The sequence below is a fragment of the Hemiscyllium ocellatum genome, chromosome 10 (assembly GCF_020745735.1).
Source record: "Hemiscyllium ocellatum isolate sHemOce1 chromosome 10, sHemOce1.pat.X.cur, whole genome shotgun sequence".
Classification (NCBI taxonomy): domain Eukaryota; kingdom Metazoa; phylum Chordata; class Chondrichthyes; order Orectolobiformes; family Hemiscylliidae; genus Hemiscyllium; species Hemiscyllium ocellatum.
The window spans coordinates 109823775-109842793 of record NC_083410.1 but is presented as its reverse complement, the minus strand read 5'-3'; the positions used below and the strand labels follow the sequence as shown (position 1 = coordinate 109842793).

At 38.2% G+C, this 19019-nt stretch overlaps 1 protein-coding gene across 1 annotated transcript in view; it reads right to left on the bottom strand.

Moving 5' to 3' along the window:
* Positions 1–354: 354 nt before the first annotated feature.
* LOC132819900 (calcineurin subunit B type 1) overlaps positions 355–19019 on the bottom strand; it is an 81155-nt gene continuing 62490 nt past the window's right edge. Inside the window, exons 3-6 of the mRNA XM_060831857.1 lie at positions 14832–15008; positions 5499–5558; positions 4539–4723; positions 355–2201 (exon numbers count right to left, since the gene is read on the bottom strand). Of these exons, the coding sequence (XP_060687840.1) occupies positions 2154–2201; positions 4539–4723; positions 5499–5558; positions 14832–15008 (470 nt within the window). The 3' untranslated portion in view covers positions 355–2153. The remainder of the gene's footprint in view (positions 2202–4538; positions 4724–5498; positions 5559–14831; positions 15009–19019) is intronic.

The window sequence follows — 19019 nt, the reverse complement described above, 5'->3', positions numbered from 1 at the left end:
TCTAAGCACTTTCATAAGTGTGATTTGAAACTGGTCTTGACAAAAACAAAAGATGCAATTTCAGAAATATGTACTAGTGCTTTATGCCTGAGCAAAGTCATCTTGTGGCATTAAGACCTCACTCTACAAGGCTTGGTTCAAGTTAAGAATGGACAAAGTTCAAGGTTTCCAGTGAAAGATCAACAGGTATCCTTTAGATTCCCAGTAAATGTTGAGAAACTCAGCAAGTCAGTGTAAGAGTAGACTTGACATTATGACTAATTCTTTGGCAGAACTGATCTAAGTCATACCAGACTCAATATTAATCATTTTAACAGAACTGCTCTCCCTCAAAAGTAAGCTAATCAGACAAAGAAGGTTCAAATATTTTATTTTCAATGTACTTACAGTTCCAATAATCCCACAGCATATGATGCAACATGCAGAGAAGAAAACTCAACATTCAACATTAACTGTCTTTTCTCCCCCTACACAAACTAAAAACATTCCCACATAAGGAAAAAGATGTGTGCTCTACGTTGGACTGCAGTCAACTTATGCACAAGCAGTGGGAAACAGCATTCCCTCCATGACTAACAAATACTTATGTACAAGTAAATTCACAGAAGACTAGATTCCCCTTGAAACAGAGCACATGGCAATTGACAGTGGAGCAGATAGAACTGGCTGTGGTTATGAGCCATGCACTGATCCAGAGGAAGAAAGAGTATAGTTAGTGGAGTTCTTTTTCTTCAACATTTACCAACATTTGGCAACTTTTATATGAACATTGCAATTTATGTAAACGAGGAATATTTCAATCTACATGCAAAAGTTAATCATGCAAGGACACCAAGCACCTGGATCTCTCACACAAAGTCAGAGCCCACCAGTGTGCAGCACTTAGCTGAAGGAACAGCAATGGGAGAGAGCTACATGAATGATTTGATCTTAGCACAAAGCAGTTTTGATTGCTCCCTTTTCCCCATGACAGATCTTAAAATGAAGAGACTGGATTACATCAATTATAGAAAGTATTCTTGGTGTAAATTTTTTTTCCTTAATAACCTATCCTAGAAAGCAGAGGGGAAAGGAACTCTAAATACAGTGCATTGTATTGCACTTGAACAAACTGCAATCAAACAAAGTTTTTGAAATAATTCTTCCTTAAAAAATTACAACTTCACACGTGACAAGATGATAACCAGGAGGTATAACTAACTTTGAATGTAAAGTTTTCTCCTGAACAAAAGACCACGTTAACAGATGCAGATTATTACATTTCCTGTCCAAATACTGAAATGAACAGAACTGCATCTTTTTAAAATGGTTTGAGTGTAATTGGGATATTTTGTTCTGAAACATGTCCCTGCAAGGTCAATTTGTAGTTTAAATCTGGTGAGACTTCAAAAATAATGAATTCTGATAAAGTGTCTTACTCATCAACTTACCACAACAATACACAAGAACATGCCACTAATCATCCTGCCATTTTACTTGGAAGTCTTGGCATCTACAATATGCTGGAGTAGTTACGAAGAGGAACTAACTAAAGAGACAGTTCCTAATAAGGAACCCAAAATATGGAACATTCATTAACAAAATGTAAATAATTGTGACCAGAAGCAAAAATGTTCAAAAGTCAACATACCAAAACAAGAACAGTGAAAAAAACCCTGTTCACATGAAAACTATTTTAACAGTTTTTAAATTTATTACCAGACATGAAATACATATGATGGGAAAGCAAATAAAAACAATGTTATAACAGAAGTATCTTAAAATGGTTTGTGTAATCTATGCTTGGCACTTCGTAGACTACCTTTTGTTTTATTAAAGCCCAAACTACTACTTTTACATTTACAAAGCAATAGATATACTTCCTTGTTATAAAAGATGAGAATGAAATAAATAAGAATCCAGCCCCTTCCCCTTCTCCACCACACTGAGATGCTCCTTTACAGCTGTCCTTCAGACTTTTTAAAGTGCTACACTGGGTTATTGAGAGAATTGAAGTTCAATAACACTTAGTTGGCTTGAGGCTCATGTTGGAAAAAGTGGCTTCACAGAGAAAATACTTCCATTAAATACACAGAAAGCATTGCTGGACATCTTGAGCAGATCTTCAGAAATGGAGAAGAAAGCAGAAGTGTTGGGTAGAGCCTTGAAAGAGGTCACACATCAACAACCATCTTTTTGTGGATGTCTAGGCCTCCTACAACCTGGATGGGAAAGTACAAATGGTAAGTATTTGCCTCAGTCATTGAACGATACAGAGCAGCAAAATATGCAGCATCTTGGATAATTAGGAGACAGGCTCTTTAAATCATCAATACATACAGTCTGTTCTGATAGAAAACAATAGTTCCATTCCTGTGCGATTCTGTGTTAAGAAAATCACATAATACCAGCACCATTTAAACCAATGGGACTATAATCACATTATAGCCAATACAGGTAAGTTCACATTCTACAAATAATGGTCTAAACTCTTCGACTGCATTGTAGCCAATTCACTTTAAATAAACATTCATTATAGCAGAATCAATAGTACAAGCCAGAAGCATATAACAACAGGTATTGGAGTCCAAAATTAAAATTGCTATATCACCAGAGCATGTTAATATGAAAACTCCTGTTCTTAACTAGCAAGATTTGAATAAAAGATTTGTTTTACAAAGACCTCTGCATTAAGAAAATTGCAGTATATTGAACCATTTTATAATGGATCGCCACTGTAATCATTTCAATAAGAAAATCAAAATTCAGAAAATATAGCAATATGAATAAGGAAGTCTCATTCCAGATTAGCCATAGATGTGTCTACACCAAACTAAATAGATTCTAATATGCCAAGATTGTGTTTCACATAACTGGAGTAAAGTTCAATTCCCATTTTGGGAATTATAGGTTCTTACTCTGTAGTTATATAACCAACAAAAGGTATGTCCCTCCAATTTTTTTTTCTTCAACCCCACTGCTTTTGCGTTTCAAGCAAGAGGAGCCTCATCTTAGCAGTAATCTTCAACATACTGCAAGACAAACATTTCTTACATTTTGTACAAAGTCACGAATATCTGCAATTTATGTATTACAACAGATCACGTGGGTACAGCTGTCAGAACACAGCAGTGGCTGAAAAACAACTTGAGCTTCTCGATGGCTAGTGCAAATACTCAGTCCACCTGTGCTGAGCTGGCTAGAGTAGCCAAGGCAACAGTTTGCATGCTGGATTGAGAACATAAATACACTTAGGTGCAATGACACCTCAGCTGTCAAGTGTGCACATTTGGATAGGGGAAGTACAGCACTAGGCTCAGTTGCAGCTCTTGAAACAGCTGAAACAAAAAAAAAGAAAATCAAACTAATAAAGCAAACCATTATGGCATCCATTCACATTTTGACTATGCATCCACCGTTGGAGTATAACCTACAGTGTTCTGAGGAACCTAGGCTCAACATATGAAAACTGCAACAGAATGCTGCAGTAATACCACACAATCTACTTGTTCTGTCACAAACACCACAACCTTTCCCACTCCACCTTAATGACCCAATGCAGAATTCAAAGGCTACCAAATTCAAACTAACCTGCTTAGCACTGAACAGCTGATATCATCTCGTGTTCAGGATGACTGACCGACCTATTAACTCATCCATTTTCAGTTCAAAATCATCAACAAATGCATACGAAGGAGAATCCATTTTAGCTAAGGAAAGCTATTGTTTAGCATCCATAGCACCATCTGTGAGGTCTGATGTGCTAAACATATAGGCCTTTGCACAGCTATATTTGGATAGTAATGCTCAGTATATGGATTGTTCCAAGCTACTGTCCTCATTTGTATTTACATCTGGCAATGGAGTATATGATAATTGACACCAATGATGCCAGTTCCAGTTTAACTGAATATTGAACTGCGGAGTGTTTCTCAGTGGCAGTCACTCCTGGAACCATTTTAGCAGGTTCATGCCATTGCCCCTTGACTGAAAGTCTTTAGCAATGATGAATTTGAAGGAGAGGAAGCCCAGACACACAGAATGTACTCAAACATCATTCCACATAGCTGGATCCTGATTTAACTCTGCATGCATCTCATGATTGAAGGGAAAGCCTCGCAGACAATCACATCTTCCCAGTGATAAATAAATTTCATTTTTCAGCAGCATTGGTGCTGGAGAATTAAGTCTATTGTAAATTAAACTGCCAGGAGTAAGCTCCCCTTCAAATACATATCAAGGTTGCTTTGGCCATGACTTGACCAAGCAGGAAAATGAATTTAAAAAAAAAATCAAGTTAGTCAAATATTTCAATACTCCCAATAGCATTAAAATTTGACATTAATAAAAAACATTGCCCTGGTAAGGTGTTTCATATATCAATAAAATTCAATAAAAGCATGTCTAATTTAATGGTCAATATTTAAAAACTTCTCATTTTATCTTTTATTAACAGAACAAATCTAATAACTTAGCAATGCTCTGTTCTGGCAAATTGTTCAGACAAGAGGTTTGCAAATGCTGCAGCATGTTGTTATCCAGAAAGCAGATTTACTTACTGCACAAAACTCTTCAAAAGATATTCTCCCATCTCCATCTTTATCTGCATTAATTATGGTTTTGTCTACAATTTGCTGTAGCTGAGTGTCTTTTAGATTGTTCCCCACCATCATCTTCAACACCTGGAAAAGCTCTCCATTAGAGATGTACCCATCCTTATCCATGTCATAGATGCGGAAAGCAACTGAAAAAGAAAGAAAAATAGTTTGGATTGCTGTTGCAGTCATGACACTTCTAAAACTGAAATTTACTTTAGGAATCTTCTAGACAATTTTGAGCTACTTTCACCTTTGGGTTGAAAGTACATTTGAGCAGATGATAATTTATAATGGGGGAAATGTATTTTCTACCACAAAGAGTAACAATATGAATTTCAAGATGCATCTGGACATTTTTGAAGTATTCAGCTAATATTCATTTTAAAATAGTTTCTACAGCAGCACAGTGGCACAAAGCTTAACACTGCTGCCTCAGCACCACGGACCCAGGTTCAATTCTGGCCTTGGGTGACTATGGAGTTTGTATGCTCTCCCAGAGTCTGTCTTGTTTCTGCCAAGACCTCTGGTCTGAGCAAAATGCTGTTGGGAAACTCGATCAGTCAAATGACCTCTAATCTGCACTGTAGGGATTCTATGACTTAACTGACAACTTATATAGCACCTTTGACATAATAAAGTGGCAGTCAAAATTGTGTGTTCACATCCCTAGAGTTGGGCTTCAGCCCAGTGGCATCCTGGATCAGTGGAAAAAGAGTACTTCTCACTTTGCTTAGGTCAATCAATACCCAGAAGGTTTAAAATAAAAATTAAAATGTAGTGGCTTTCTCCTCTTTCGAACTTTAAATGGTCAAGTCCACAAATATTTCAATTACCTTCAGTACCAAACAATAAGCAATGCAGTTGAAGAAAGGAAATATGCATTAATCACTCAAAATTCAAGTACACTAAAATCATACTTACATCGCAATTTCTGTTCTTTATCACCTTTGACACTAAATTGGGAGACGCCTTCAATAAACTCTACAAGAACAATTCCATAACAGAGTTGGTTGATACTTTGAAACGACCAAACACAAAAGAATCTAATCTTTTTAAAACAATAATCAAACATTGCATTCCATTTGTTTCAAAATGCTTTGTAAATACATGGTTATTATACTCAACATCCAAATTCAGGGAGACTTCAAACTAGCATCGTGTTCTAGCTAACTTTAACCTATTTTTCTCATTCACCTGTTCAGCGATGATATTTTCACACCTCAGGAACAGGTGAGACTCGAACATGGGCCTTCCAGTCCATGGTTCAGGACACTACCAGTGCGTTACAAGAGGTTCCCTTTTGCTCACTAAGAGACCAGCTTTTACTTAAAAGGGTTAAACTGGATCTAAGTTTAACCCTTATTTTAAGGAAAGCTTCCTCCTTGGTGAACTGATAGCGTTCACACATTCACATATGGGTGGAGAAACATCTTGGAAAACTATTCCATGAAGAACAAATGCTGCATTGAGTCCAAACTGAGCATGCATAAATTTATGCAAACAAATGCACAACCAGTTTCTCATCTTTTTGACTGCTTCACTCATTTTGACTGTTTCATATGTTTTATCTTACCTTAACTATCAATTATGCAGATGGATGGTTGTTTTTCATTGGAGGGTATAGAGTGCACTCTCTTGCTGAATCTCAGTAAGTTGTGGCAATGACAATAAAATACATCACACCTTCTGAAGAATGGTTTTTTATGAAAAAAAACTTGCCCAACGTATCTGAAGTCCCTTTGCCCGACATGAGGAGAGTTTTCTGTATTGCACATTAACAACAGGGAGTGATGTCCCATTCCCTACTTATAACAATACTGTCTGGTTACTCGAAGTCTAATTATCTTCAGCACTGCACAAACATAAGATATTAAATTTAAAGCCTGCCTTTGTGAAATTAAAATAAAACAATTATGCATTTCACCACTTTTTGAACAGAAAATATTTTAAAAATTGGTTGGATGCAAATTGATTCAAGGAAGCTCATCCTTAACAGGGGCTTCAGTTAGGTCCTATGCCACTCCAGAGTCTAGAGCCACCAGTCACAAACTATAGGCTGGGGAATGTACACTCTCAGGCCCTCCTGATTCCAATGGTCAAGCAGTTCTGCTGCAGTCATTGGGCAGATTTGAATGCACACACCCTGCTGTTTACAAGCTGCTCCTACATACACAACCTTTTCACTAAATCATATTAACAGAACCACACAGCAGTGACTTGATTCTCCAACTAGAGGGTCTGATTGTTTTATAAAACAGTTAATTGTTACTGACAAAGCAAGCTTTGGCAAAGAACTACTGCCTTCAACCCAAGGAGGTGGGAAAAAAACCCATTTATTCCTGCTGTCCTGTCTTTTACACTTAAATTACAAAATTGAAACAGTGACTGATAACATCCAAATGAACTCTCAAACTATTTGACTCATTTTCTCAAATCTTCTGCAGGGTGGTACATTAGGATTTGAAACTTTTAGAATTATAATTATAGCACCTGCACATTTTGATGCTGCTTACTACTAAAGTGCAACATTTAATCTACACACAAGGCAGCACGGTGGCTGAGTGGTTAGCACTGCTGCCTCACAGCACCAGGGTCCCAGGCTCGATGCTAGCCTCGGGTGACTGCCCGTGTGGAGTTTGCACATTCTCCCTGTGTTTGGGTGGGTTTCCTCTGGGTGCTCCGGTTTCCTCCCACAGTCCAAAGATATGCAGGTCAGGTGGATTGGCCATGCTAAATTGCCCATAGTGTTAGATGCATTAGTCAGGGGTAGATATAGGGTAGGGGTAATGGGTCTGTGTGGTTTACTCTTCGGACGGTCAGTATGGACTTGATGGGCCGAAGGGCCTGTTTCCACACTGTAGGGAGTCCACTGTATTGGATGTGGAGAGACCACTTTAAACACGCTACACATAACCAACAAACAAAATAAGAGGCAGAAAGTACCCTACAGTTCAGACAAATTCAACTCGTTTCAATTTCACTCACCCAATTCAACATTTCAAACTTTTCAAAGAATCGCAGAAGTCTTATGATACAAAGCCCATTCAGTCCATCATGCCTGCATTCAAATCATTTCCTAGTGACAACCACCTGCTTTCTCACCATGCCCTCGCTTACTATTTTTTCTCCAATTAACCATCCAATGCCCTCCTGAATGCCCCAAATTGAGCCTTCCTCTAACGCACTTCCAGGCAGTGCATTTTCATTTGAGGTAGCAGTTAGAATGCTTTTTCTCACATCACCCTTGTTTTTTAGTCCATGAATTAATTTCCAGACCTAATAAATACACTAGCTACTCAACATTTCCCCCAGTTAAAAATGCTGACATCTCTTATATTGACATCTGTTCAATATTCAGTAAAAATATAGAAACGAGTCAGAGTATCCTCCCCTCCAACCAGTCCCTGCTGACTCAATCCGAAACAATCTAGTCCCACCTGCCTGTGCTTGGGCCATATCCCTCTAAACACTTGATGTTCATGTATTTATCCACGTGTCTTTTAAACATTGCAATGATACCTGCATCCACCACTTCCTCGAAGTTCATTCCACACACGAACCATTGTGTTTAAAAAAATATTGCCTATGTCTTTAAAATTTCTCTTCTCTCACCTTTGAAAAATATACCCCCCCCACCGCCCCGAGTCTGGAAATCCTCCACCTTCAGGAAAAGACACCTGCCATTCACCTTACCTATACGCTTCATTATTTTATAAGCCACTATAAAGTCACCTCTCAATTTCCTATTCTAGTGAAAAAAAGTCCCAGCCTATGCAGGGGCTCTCATATCTTAAACCCTTCATTTCTGGCAACATCCTCAAAAATCTCGTGAACCCCCTCCAGCTTAGTAAAATCCTCCTATAACAGGGAGGCCAGAACTGCGCACACATTCCAGAATAGGCCTCAATAATGTCCTGTAGAACCTCCACATAATATCCCAAACTGCTACTCTCAAAAGGAGTGAGCAATGATTATCGTTAACCCTATTTCCAAAACTATTGCACATCCTCTCTGCCTTCCTGATCTGCCTCTTAGGAATGCCCCTACACTCTTTATATTCTAAACATTACGTTGGAGATCTGGCACAGACAAGGAGCTAACAGGTTCTTATTGCATCATACCAATTCTGTGATGCAATAATCCAAGATTAAAGATAATATAACACTACATCAGTTAGCAATTTCTGAAAACATGAACTCAAATGTAAGTTGCAGTATCTTGGTGCCTGTACGTTATAACCGGCATTTACGTGGTAGTTATCCAAATTTTTCAAGTACAATTGGAACTTGAATTGGTATAATATTAGTAGCCACATATATTCACATGTGGGGCTCTGATCTTTGCAAACAGAATTAACAAGTCCACTTGCGCCTTTGCAGATAAACAAAAGCTTATGGGTCAAGGCAATACCTTGACCAAAGCGGAGCTGCCTGATTTAAATTTAAATGAAAAGGTTGGTAGGTAACTATTCCTTGGCATATTCTCTATGACAACACCTCTAAGAATCAAATTCCATGTGCCAACCAAACAACCTTCTCATAAAAGGTGAGATGTTGCCCCAAGATTTGATACTCTTGAGATTCTGTCCTAATGACGACAAGATGAAAAACTTCAAAAGCATGTCTCTATGATCAAAACTAAGCTTCCGTACTTCTAAACAATTAAATATCAGCTAGCTCAACATTTACATAATTCCAATGCTCAAAATACCATGTCAACTATATGCAAAATTCTACCCAAGATGAAAGACTCTAAATAATCCATTACTATCGCAAACTGTAGCCTCTCCTGTGGATAACGGGAAAGAAATGTATACAGTGTAAGTAACTGCCTCAAACAAGGGAATGTCAAAGAATAAGACAGATCCCTCAGAGCCAAAGTGGATCAAATTCAGCATATGACTAATTACAGCAACCGATGAGCTCAGAGACAAAAGCTGTACAAGCCCTTTGGCTAAAATTTGAAAAACATGGCCTCAAAGTGTTTCTTGCTTTGAGCATGCCTCTAACAATGTTAAATACACTAAAGAAAACCACTTCTTTCTTGTACTTATACCAGATATTCATCGAAAAGGAGCAACACAATTCCCCATTTTATTATGGAACTGAAACAGGACAATATATTAGCAGTTGCAAGGTTTGTAGCTCAGGTTGAGGTTTAGGGTGTAGGTTTGCTCGCTGAGCTGTAGGTTTGATATCCAGACGTTTCATTACCTGGCTAGGTAACATCAGTGGCGACCTTCAAGTGAAGCGAAGCTGTCGTCTCCTGCTTTCTATTTATATCTTTCTCCTGGATGGGCTTTCTGGGGTTTGTGGTGATGTCATTTCCTGTTCGTTTTCTGAGGGGTTGATAGATGGTATCTAGATCTGTGTGTTTGTTTATGGCGTTGTGGTTGGAGTGCCAAGCCTCTAGGAATTCTCTGGCAGGTCTTTGCTTAGCCTGTCCCAGGATAGAGGTATTGTCCCAGTCGAAATGGTGGTTTTTTTCATCCGTGCGTAGGGCTACGAGGGAGAGAGGGTCGCGTCTTTTTGTGGCTAGCTGGTGTTCGTGTATCCTGGTGGCTAACTTTCTTCCTGTTTGTCCTACGTAGTGTTTGTGGCAGTGCTTGCATGGAATTTTGTAGATGACGTTGGTTTTGTCCATGGTTGTACTGGGTCTTTTAAGTTTGTTAGTTTTTGTTTGAGTGTATTGGTAGGTTTGTGTACTACTAGGATTCCGAGGGGTCTTAGTAGTCTGGCTGTCATTTCTGAAACTTCTTTGATGTATGGTAAGGTGGTTAGGGTTTCTGGCTGTGTTTGGTCTGCTTGTCATGGTTCGTTCTTGAGGAATCTGCGCACTGTATTTTTTGAGTATCCGTTCTTCTTGAATATGTCGTATAGGTGGTTCTCCTCTGTTTTCCGAAGTCCGTCTGTGCTGCAGTGTGTGGTGGCTCATTTGAATAGTGTTCTGATACAGCTTCGTTTGTGTGTTGGGATGGTTGCTGGTGTAATTAAGTATTTGGTCAGTGTTTGTCGGTTTTCTGTATACACAGGTTTGTAGTTCTCCACTGTCCTCTCTTTTGACGGTGACGTCCAGGAATGAGAGTTTGTTGTCAGTTTCTTCCTCCCCCTTGGTGAACTTTATGCCTGTGAAGGTGTTGTTGATGTTAAATGTCTCTATCTGGTTTCATTTTGTGATGACAAAGGTGTCATCTACGTAATGGACCCAGATATTTGGTTTAATGGTTGGTAGGGCTGTTTGTTCTAGCCTCTACCATTTGTGCTATAAATCCTGATAGCGGAGATCCCATGGGTGTGCCATTGGTTTGTTTGTAGATTATGTTGTTGAAGGTGAAGTGGGTGGTGAGGCACGGGTCCACTAGCTTCATGATGTTTTCATTAGCAATGTGATTGATGGTGGTTGGGGGCAGGAAAGGTAGGGGTGTGTGGGTGGGTGTGGATGTGAAAACAAACAGGAAATGAAATCACCACAAACCCCAGGAACCCCATCCAGGACAAACAAATAGAAAGCAGGAGACAACAGTTTCGCTTCACTTGGAGGTTGCCACTGATGATGTTACCTAGCCAGGTAATGAAACATCTGGATATCAAACCTACAGCTCAGCGAGCAAACCTACCCTCTATATTAGCAGTTTCACATCTCAAAAGCTCAATCACCCAGGGCTGTCAGTCTGCAGAGGCCAGTCATCTGAAAGTCAACAGGGAAGCAGATAGTAAAATATAAAATAAAAGATTTAGAGGGATTTGGGCCAAATGCAGGCAAATGGGACGTGTTCAGTTTTGAAAATCAGGTTGGCGTGGATGAGTTGGGCTGAAGGGTTTGTTCCATGCTGTATACCTCTACGATTTTAGTATTGGAATAGAAAGTACAGAATTTCAAGTTTAAAAAATGCAAATAGAGAAAGGCTGCACATGTGGCAACACCACCACTAGGGTGAGCATCATGCATGCATGCATGCACTAAATCACAATATATATCCTGAACTACTGTGCAGGTGCAGGGAAAAAAAGGGACTAAGAAAGAAATACAGGTGTGTCATTTACAGATCAAGCAGCACCTTGTAAGTAGCACAATGCACTGCAGTACATCTTAGATAATTGTTGCCTTACAAATTACACTAGGAGTATCACACATCAATGGGTCCATTATACAAATACCAAGACAAGCCTGAGAAGTTTAAAAAAAATCTGATGCTGCTTGTCCTTGGTTTGACATTGTCATTGCAATCTGCTTCACTAGTATGGCGTTACTCTCCTGGAGACATTCATACCTCCTGAGTTAAGACAATTTATACCAAAACAGATGCTACAATGTTAGTATCCTTCAGTAGAAAATTCAGCACAGCATTACAGAAGCTGGCTCTAGGTCACCATCTTGAATGTTTTGGGAACGGTCACAGAGAAAATAGGATAACAGGACGAGTACCCCTGAAATATTTAAACATTGACTTGCATAAAATTGTTAGCAGTATTACCTTAAGAGATTTAAAATGTTTTCACCACATTTAGTGGAATTGTTAATGTGGTAGGTTTATTTTTTTCTTTAAACAAGTCCATCCTAAAAGAGTTTACCCTAAACGTAACACTTAGAAGCACTAACTGCAGCAATTTCCACAAACACAGCTATCCATTTTTAAAAAAGGACCTCAAGTAAATTCTGCCAATTGCAAACATATTTTCACCCACACCTCAACCAAAAGGAAGACCTGACCCTGCACCTTTGAGTGAAAGCTGCTTGAAGCAAATTAATTTCTCCTCTATATTATAAATAGTACTTTGCTGGATTCATATAGTAGGATAGAATAAGTTGATAAATTTAAGACTATATTCACCATCCTTATGGAGATGGTGAAATACAAACCCTCACTATTTATTCCTATGAAATCACCTAAGCATTTCATCCAGCAAACGTCAGGACTCCCAATGTAATATCTATTGCACCTAAAATTCCAAAATTAACAAACATTCTGCCAGATGATGTAGCAAATCATTCTAAACTATTTATGGTTTAGAAAATGTCAAACAAAGGCAGGCTATCCCTTGTTGTGTGTCAAGCTCAGATTATTGAGTGTTATTTTTATAACCATGGAAGTGGAGCTTTACATTACCTTCAACTAAATCCTATTCAAGGTCTCAGGGAATTACATCAAAAGACTTCACGTGACCAGATGGGAGATGAAACCAGCTTAAGGCTGATGCAAACTGACTATACTTGTCAGTCACATCTCAGTCTGGGTAGAAATCTAACACTCAGAACATAATTTTTCGGGAGAAACTGGCTCCTTTTACAATCGTAAACTACTTGAGTAATTTAAGTCAATTTGTATTAAGGACTTCTGAACTAAAACGGTACTTCTAAATACCTGTCCTGAAGATAATTTATTCTTACAAAAACAAAAGACACTATTCATTCCTTTAAATCTAGGAAATTATAGGTAAAGGCAAAAAATAGTGTCACTGAACATTTGTGTGATGAACTTAACAAGTTGAGACAAAACAACTGAAGAAATATTCCATTAGTTGCATCAAATATAAACTTGCATCAATACCTGATAAACAATTCTTAAATTAGCTGAATTGATCTCTAGACATAAATAAAAGGTCCCATTGTTCTTTCTGGATCATAGGGCTTCCCTCTTATTACAGAGATGACTGGTGATGGTTTAACCCAAGGATCACCATACGTCAGGCAGCATGTTTGAGAAAGAGAGCCCTTCATGGTGACCTCATTCAGAGGAGGAATCGAATCCACACTCTTGGCATTATTCTGCCTTACAAACTAGCCGTGCAGCTAACAAAGCTGACCAACCCGAAATAATTAAAGCACAGGCAAATATGGTTTACTGAATCAGCGATTGCCACATATATACATGTCTCTTGGCATATGCACACTTTCAGGCATGATTTTTAAAAATTTCTGTTTCTATTAAAGTTTCTGTATTTGAAGTAATCGCAACATTTACGTTTCAAATCATTTAAACAGAGGAGCCAAGTTGAAGAAAGAAAGTTTCCCCTATGGAATACAAATATTTTTTGATCCTGAAGAGCCCCATCTCCCAAACAATTTTTAATCTATTTTGAGTTTTTAAAAAAAGTAGTTTAAGATTTTAAAGGCAGTAAATGTTTCCGATGATAAAACCTAATACATCTATAATGTGTTGAAGCAGTTTCAGTTCATTTTTCTATTTTTTAAATTAGCTTTTATCAAACAAAATCTGATTAGTTTTGTACATCAAATTATAACTGGATGCTAGATTGCAAAATATAGGGAAATGAAATAGGGATGTTGATAAAATTGGCATGGTTAAAAATTGGTATACTTCACTTGAAATTTAGCAGCTCAATTGTATAAAATTGATACACAGATTGGAACCTTTGAAATCAAAGGTGCAATGCTGAAATTACCAACATATTAAATATTACAAATTCAATTTACTCAAATACAAATTTAAATATAATTTTAAAGGATATCCAGAAAGCCCATCAAATATTCTTGGAATAGGTGATAAAATATTAAATATTGTCCCAAATCCATGATTTTCCCAACGGCTAGGTTTAAAAATTCAGATACACTAATGTACTTAACATATATAGAACATAAAATAATATACTTGGTAACTAAACAATTGCACTCACACTAAAAAGGTACTTTTGATTTTGTGGCACATTGAATTATGTGCTTGAGAACAGTATCAATTCTATGGAGCTCTGTTAATACATACTCATCTATTTTAGCACTGAAAAACGTGCCTTACAATACAATTTTGACAAACTATAAATTAAGCTTGAATCCTTATTAGTATATTAAGATTCAATACACAGCTCGCATTAAGGGTAAATAAAAGTGAAGACGAATCATTGATGAATTATCACCATTCCCCTAAAATTAAAACACCTTGCTTCAACAGTTGAGTAATGTTAAATTTGGAATTTCTAGTTTAAGGTCTGCAGTACAAATTCTCCAAACCAGATTTTCAAAATTAGATGAATAATGTTTTATCTTCTGAATTTCAGTAAGTACATCTTCCTATGCAGAAAATTCTAAACGTAACATTACTCAGGAAAGGTTTACTAACAAACAACTTGAATTTATTTATTAAGCAATGCAATAATATAATTTTTACATGAATGCTTTATATTCATAGGTTTGCTTTTAAAGAGCAAGCAGAAATGCAGACACGAAACTAAAACTTTTTGAAAATTAAACATTTTGCTCAAAAATGTTTTCAAACTTAATTGCTGAAAAGGACCTTACCTTTAAAGTCAACTTCACCATTTCCATCGGTGTCAAATATATCTATAACCCGTTGCACTAGTGGGTTCTGTTGCAACTCAGGTAGGGACATAAATTCTTCTACACTCAATGAGCCAGAATTGTCCAAATCCAGTTTCTTAAACCGCTTTCCTAGCCGTTTAATCTCATCAGCATCAACTGAAAAAATAAAATCGGTGTATTAATATCTTTTGCATACAACGTTGTAACCACCAAAAGGAGTTAGAAAATAGCTCCATTTTCTTCACAAAACTATAGGATGGATGAAGATTCAAGCTCCAGGTATACAAATGTTCCTCTCCATGCCAATCTAAATTCAGAAGTAGCTCTTTAACATGCTGCTCACCCAGGTTCTTGCTTGCCCTGGCCTTAGCCATCTTGATCCAGTCTCTGCTGGTGCAATGCTGACAGCAGACCCAGACAATACATTGGTTACTAACTCCAAGCTTCAGTAGATTGTCATATGACCCAGCTGCTACAGAGATTAATCAAATCCTTGTTCTATCCAAGGAGTTGAGGAGTCTGGCTTTCGTGTATTTGAGCAAACAAAAAGCCTATTAATCTTTAGCCAGTGCAGGTAGAGATTTGGACATTGTTGCATTTAATGATTGAATGGACTTGGTGCTTCCAGATCAAACACACCCATGACAGCTTCTATGCTTTAAACACCTTTGATTCCATGTACAAGAACACTTTGGACTGTGTATTGTTCAAATCCATAGCCTTTCACAAACAATAAAAGGAAGCAATATCTAAAATGAAACATGAAAAATGAGACCACGGATTGACCAGACATTTCAGAATAGATACACAGTCTGTTGGAGATTCATGACAAGCCACGAAAACCCAGCCCCACCCCTCCTGTCGCCCCTTATGCAAGAGGAGGGTGGTCCTGTTTGGAAGAGAAGAGGAAGAGAAGGATCAGGGATGTTTCAAACAAAGGAAACATGCTCACCTTAAGATATTAATTAAATCAGCTGAACACTGAGGAGATCAAAATAGATTATGCAGTTACCCTCACATATGTTTGTTTTATGGACTGATGCATTCCCTTGCACATTTTGTTGATTGAAAAATATCTAAAAAGAGATATTTAAAATGAAGAGAAGCAATAAAGGTTAAGGACAATTTGACCCTCATCCCTCAACAGCTCTCAGTAAATGAGAATTTCCAAAGATCCCACTAAGCTCACAGCAGGAAATTGCGCACAACAGCAAAACATCTAGTCGTCAATCATTCAAATGGATGTGGTGAAGTTCAGCAGTTGAGAAATGGCTCAGTGGTTAGCACTACTGCCTCACAGCGCCAGAGCCTCAGGCAACTGTCTGTGTGGAGTTTGCACATTCTCCCAGTGTCTGTGTGGGTTTCCTCCCACAGTCCAAAGATGTGCAGGTTAGGTGAATTGGCCAGGCTAAATTGCCCATAGTGTTAGGTGCATTAGTCATGGGTAAATGTAGAGGAATGGGAATGGGTCTGGAGGGGGATTGCTCTTCAGAGGGTCGGTGTTGCTGGGCCTAAGGGCCTGTTTCCACACAGTAGGGAATCTAATCTAAGACCAACAGCCAGCAAATTGTGCTAGTTGATATAAATGACATATCTTGCTTAAACATCAACTTCTATTACAGAATCATACAAAAAGATTAAAATAGGACATGATAGAGAAACATTTGGAAGTGGCTATGCACTTCACTTTTAACAAAATATCCAACTAGATAAATTATGACACAAGCCTCTGCAACCAGATGGCAGACGACACTAAGATGGATGGAGTAGCAGATAGTGAAGAGGACTATCAGAGAATACAGAAGAATATAGACACATTAAAGAGTTGGGTACAGAAATGGCAAATGGAGTTCAATCCGGGCAAATGCGAGGTGATACATTTTGCAAGACTCAATTCCAGAGCAAACTATACAGTAAACGAAAAAGTCCTGAGGAAACTATGTAGAAAGATCTGAGTGTTCTGGTCCATTTTTCCCTGAAGGCAGTAATGCAGGTCAATAAATTGGTCGAGGAGGCATACAGCATGCTTTCCTTCATTGGCTGGGGTACTGAGTACAAGAGTTAGCAGACCATATTACAGTTCTATAGGACTTTGGTTCGGCCACATTTGGAATACTGTGTACAGTTCTGGTTGCCACATTACCAAAAGGATGTGGATGCTTTGGGGAGGGTGCACAGGAGATTCATCAGGATATTGCTTGGTCTGGAGGATGCTAGCTATGAAAAGAGGTTGAGTAGAAAGAGGTTAAAGGGGGACCTGATTGACGTCTACCTGACATGAGGGGTATAGACAGGATGGAGAGCAAGAAACTTCTTCCCAGAATGGGGGACTCAATTACTAAGGGTCTAAGCTCGAAGCAAGGGGAAAAGTTTAGGGGAAATATACGTGGAACATTTTTTACACAGTGGTGGGTGCTTGGAACACATTACCAGCTGAAGTGGTAGAGACAGGCACGATAGCATCATTTAAGGTATATCTAGACAGATACATGAATGGACAGGGAGCAGGGGATACAGACCTTTAGAAAACAGGCGACAGGTTTAGAGAAATCTGGATTGGCGCAGGCTTAGATGGCCAAAGAGCCTGTTCCTGTGCTGTAACATTTAAATTTGACTGGAGTAACAACTACAAAGTCATCAGGAATACAGGACACTAAATGATTCTTACTTACACCATTGTTACAAATGGCAAATATCATTTAAGCAAATCAAAACAAGCAGGTGACATTAGCAAATTTGACTAACTTTCCAATAGTTACCAGTCCTGTCAGAAATAGTTGACAATCCAGATCCTACTAGGGAGGATGAATATTAGAATCTCAAAATCCTTTTGAACAAATAATATTACAGCCATACTCAAAGTCCTTTCAAAAACATTCAAGCATTCCAATAATATTTGTTCATAGTAGCAGTTTGCACAACAGACTCTAACCTAACACCTTTAATGCATTATCTGAGCTGAGATGTCACTTTTTCTTCATTCTGATAAAACTTAAACTTATCTCAGGACTATGACTTGAAAGTAGTTCTAGGATTTACACATCAAATCGAATCGAAACCTGCAACTCCATTCTAAGTGATTAAAGACTTAACAGCAATCTAGGTTTATTTAAAACACTGCATCAGTTGTGTGGTACTTTTATCTTTTACTATAAATTCTGTGCGCTATGTCCTGCCCCACTAGTTACCTGACAAAGGAGCAGCGCTCTGAAAGCTTATACTTTCTAATAAACCTGTTGAAACTATAATCCAGTGTTTGAGAATTTTTTTTAACAAAAAAAAACTTTGTCCACCCCGATCCAACTCCAGCACCTCCACATCATTGTCTACAAGATGCATTGATGCACCCAGGTTCCTCTAATACTACTTTACAAACTCTGAATCATTGATTTAAAAAAAAAAGCAAGGACAACAGATACTTGGGAACACCACCACTTGCAAGTTTGTCCAACAAACCACTTACCAACCTGATTTGGAAATATGTCAATATTTATAATCTGTCAAATTGCTAAAACTCAGCACCACCCAATCATCCAACTCATTCCTTATTCTCACTTCCTCTTCATACCTCTTGATCTCTTTAACCCCAAAGATCAGCTCCTTCTTAAAAAATATTCAATGTTTTGGCCTCAACCATTTTCTGTGACAGACTCCCCACATTCCAGGTGAAAACAAATCTCCACATCTCAGTCTGAATTGGCCTACCCTCAGGCTGTTAGATTTGTAGGAGATACTTCATTATTCTAAACCCCAGTGAACAGAGTCCTAACCAATCCACTCTCTCTTCATATGTCAGTCTTGTAATTTCAGGAATCTGTCTGGTAAATCTTAATTGCACTTGCTCCATTGCCAAAACTTCTGTCCTCCGATGACACAACTAAACTGACACTCAATATTCCAGGCCCCATATAATTGCAGCAAAACATCCCTGCTCCTGTACTCAAATCCTCTCACTAAGACCACCAACATATAATTTGTCTTTTTCACTAGCTGCGGCAACCGGTGTTTATTTTCAGTGGATGGTGTACAAGGACAACCAGGTCCCACTGCATCTCGCCCTTTCCCATCTTACCATTCAGATAATAAATCTGCTACCTAGTTTTGTTACCAAAGTGAGTAACTTCACATTTATGCACACTAATATTGCAACTACCATGCATTTGCCCA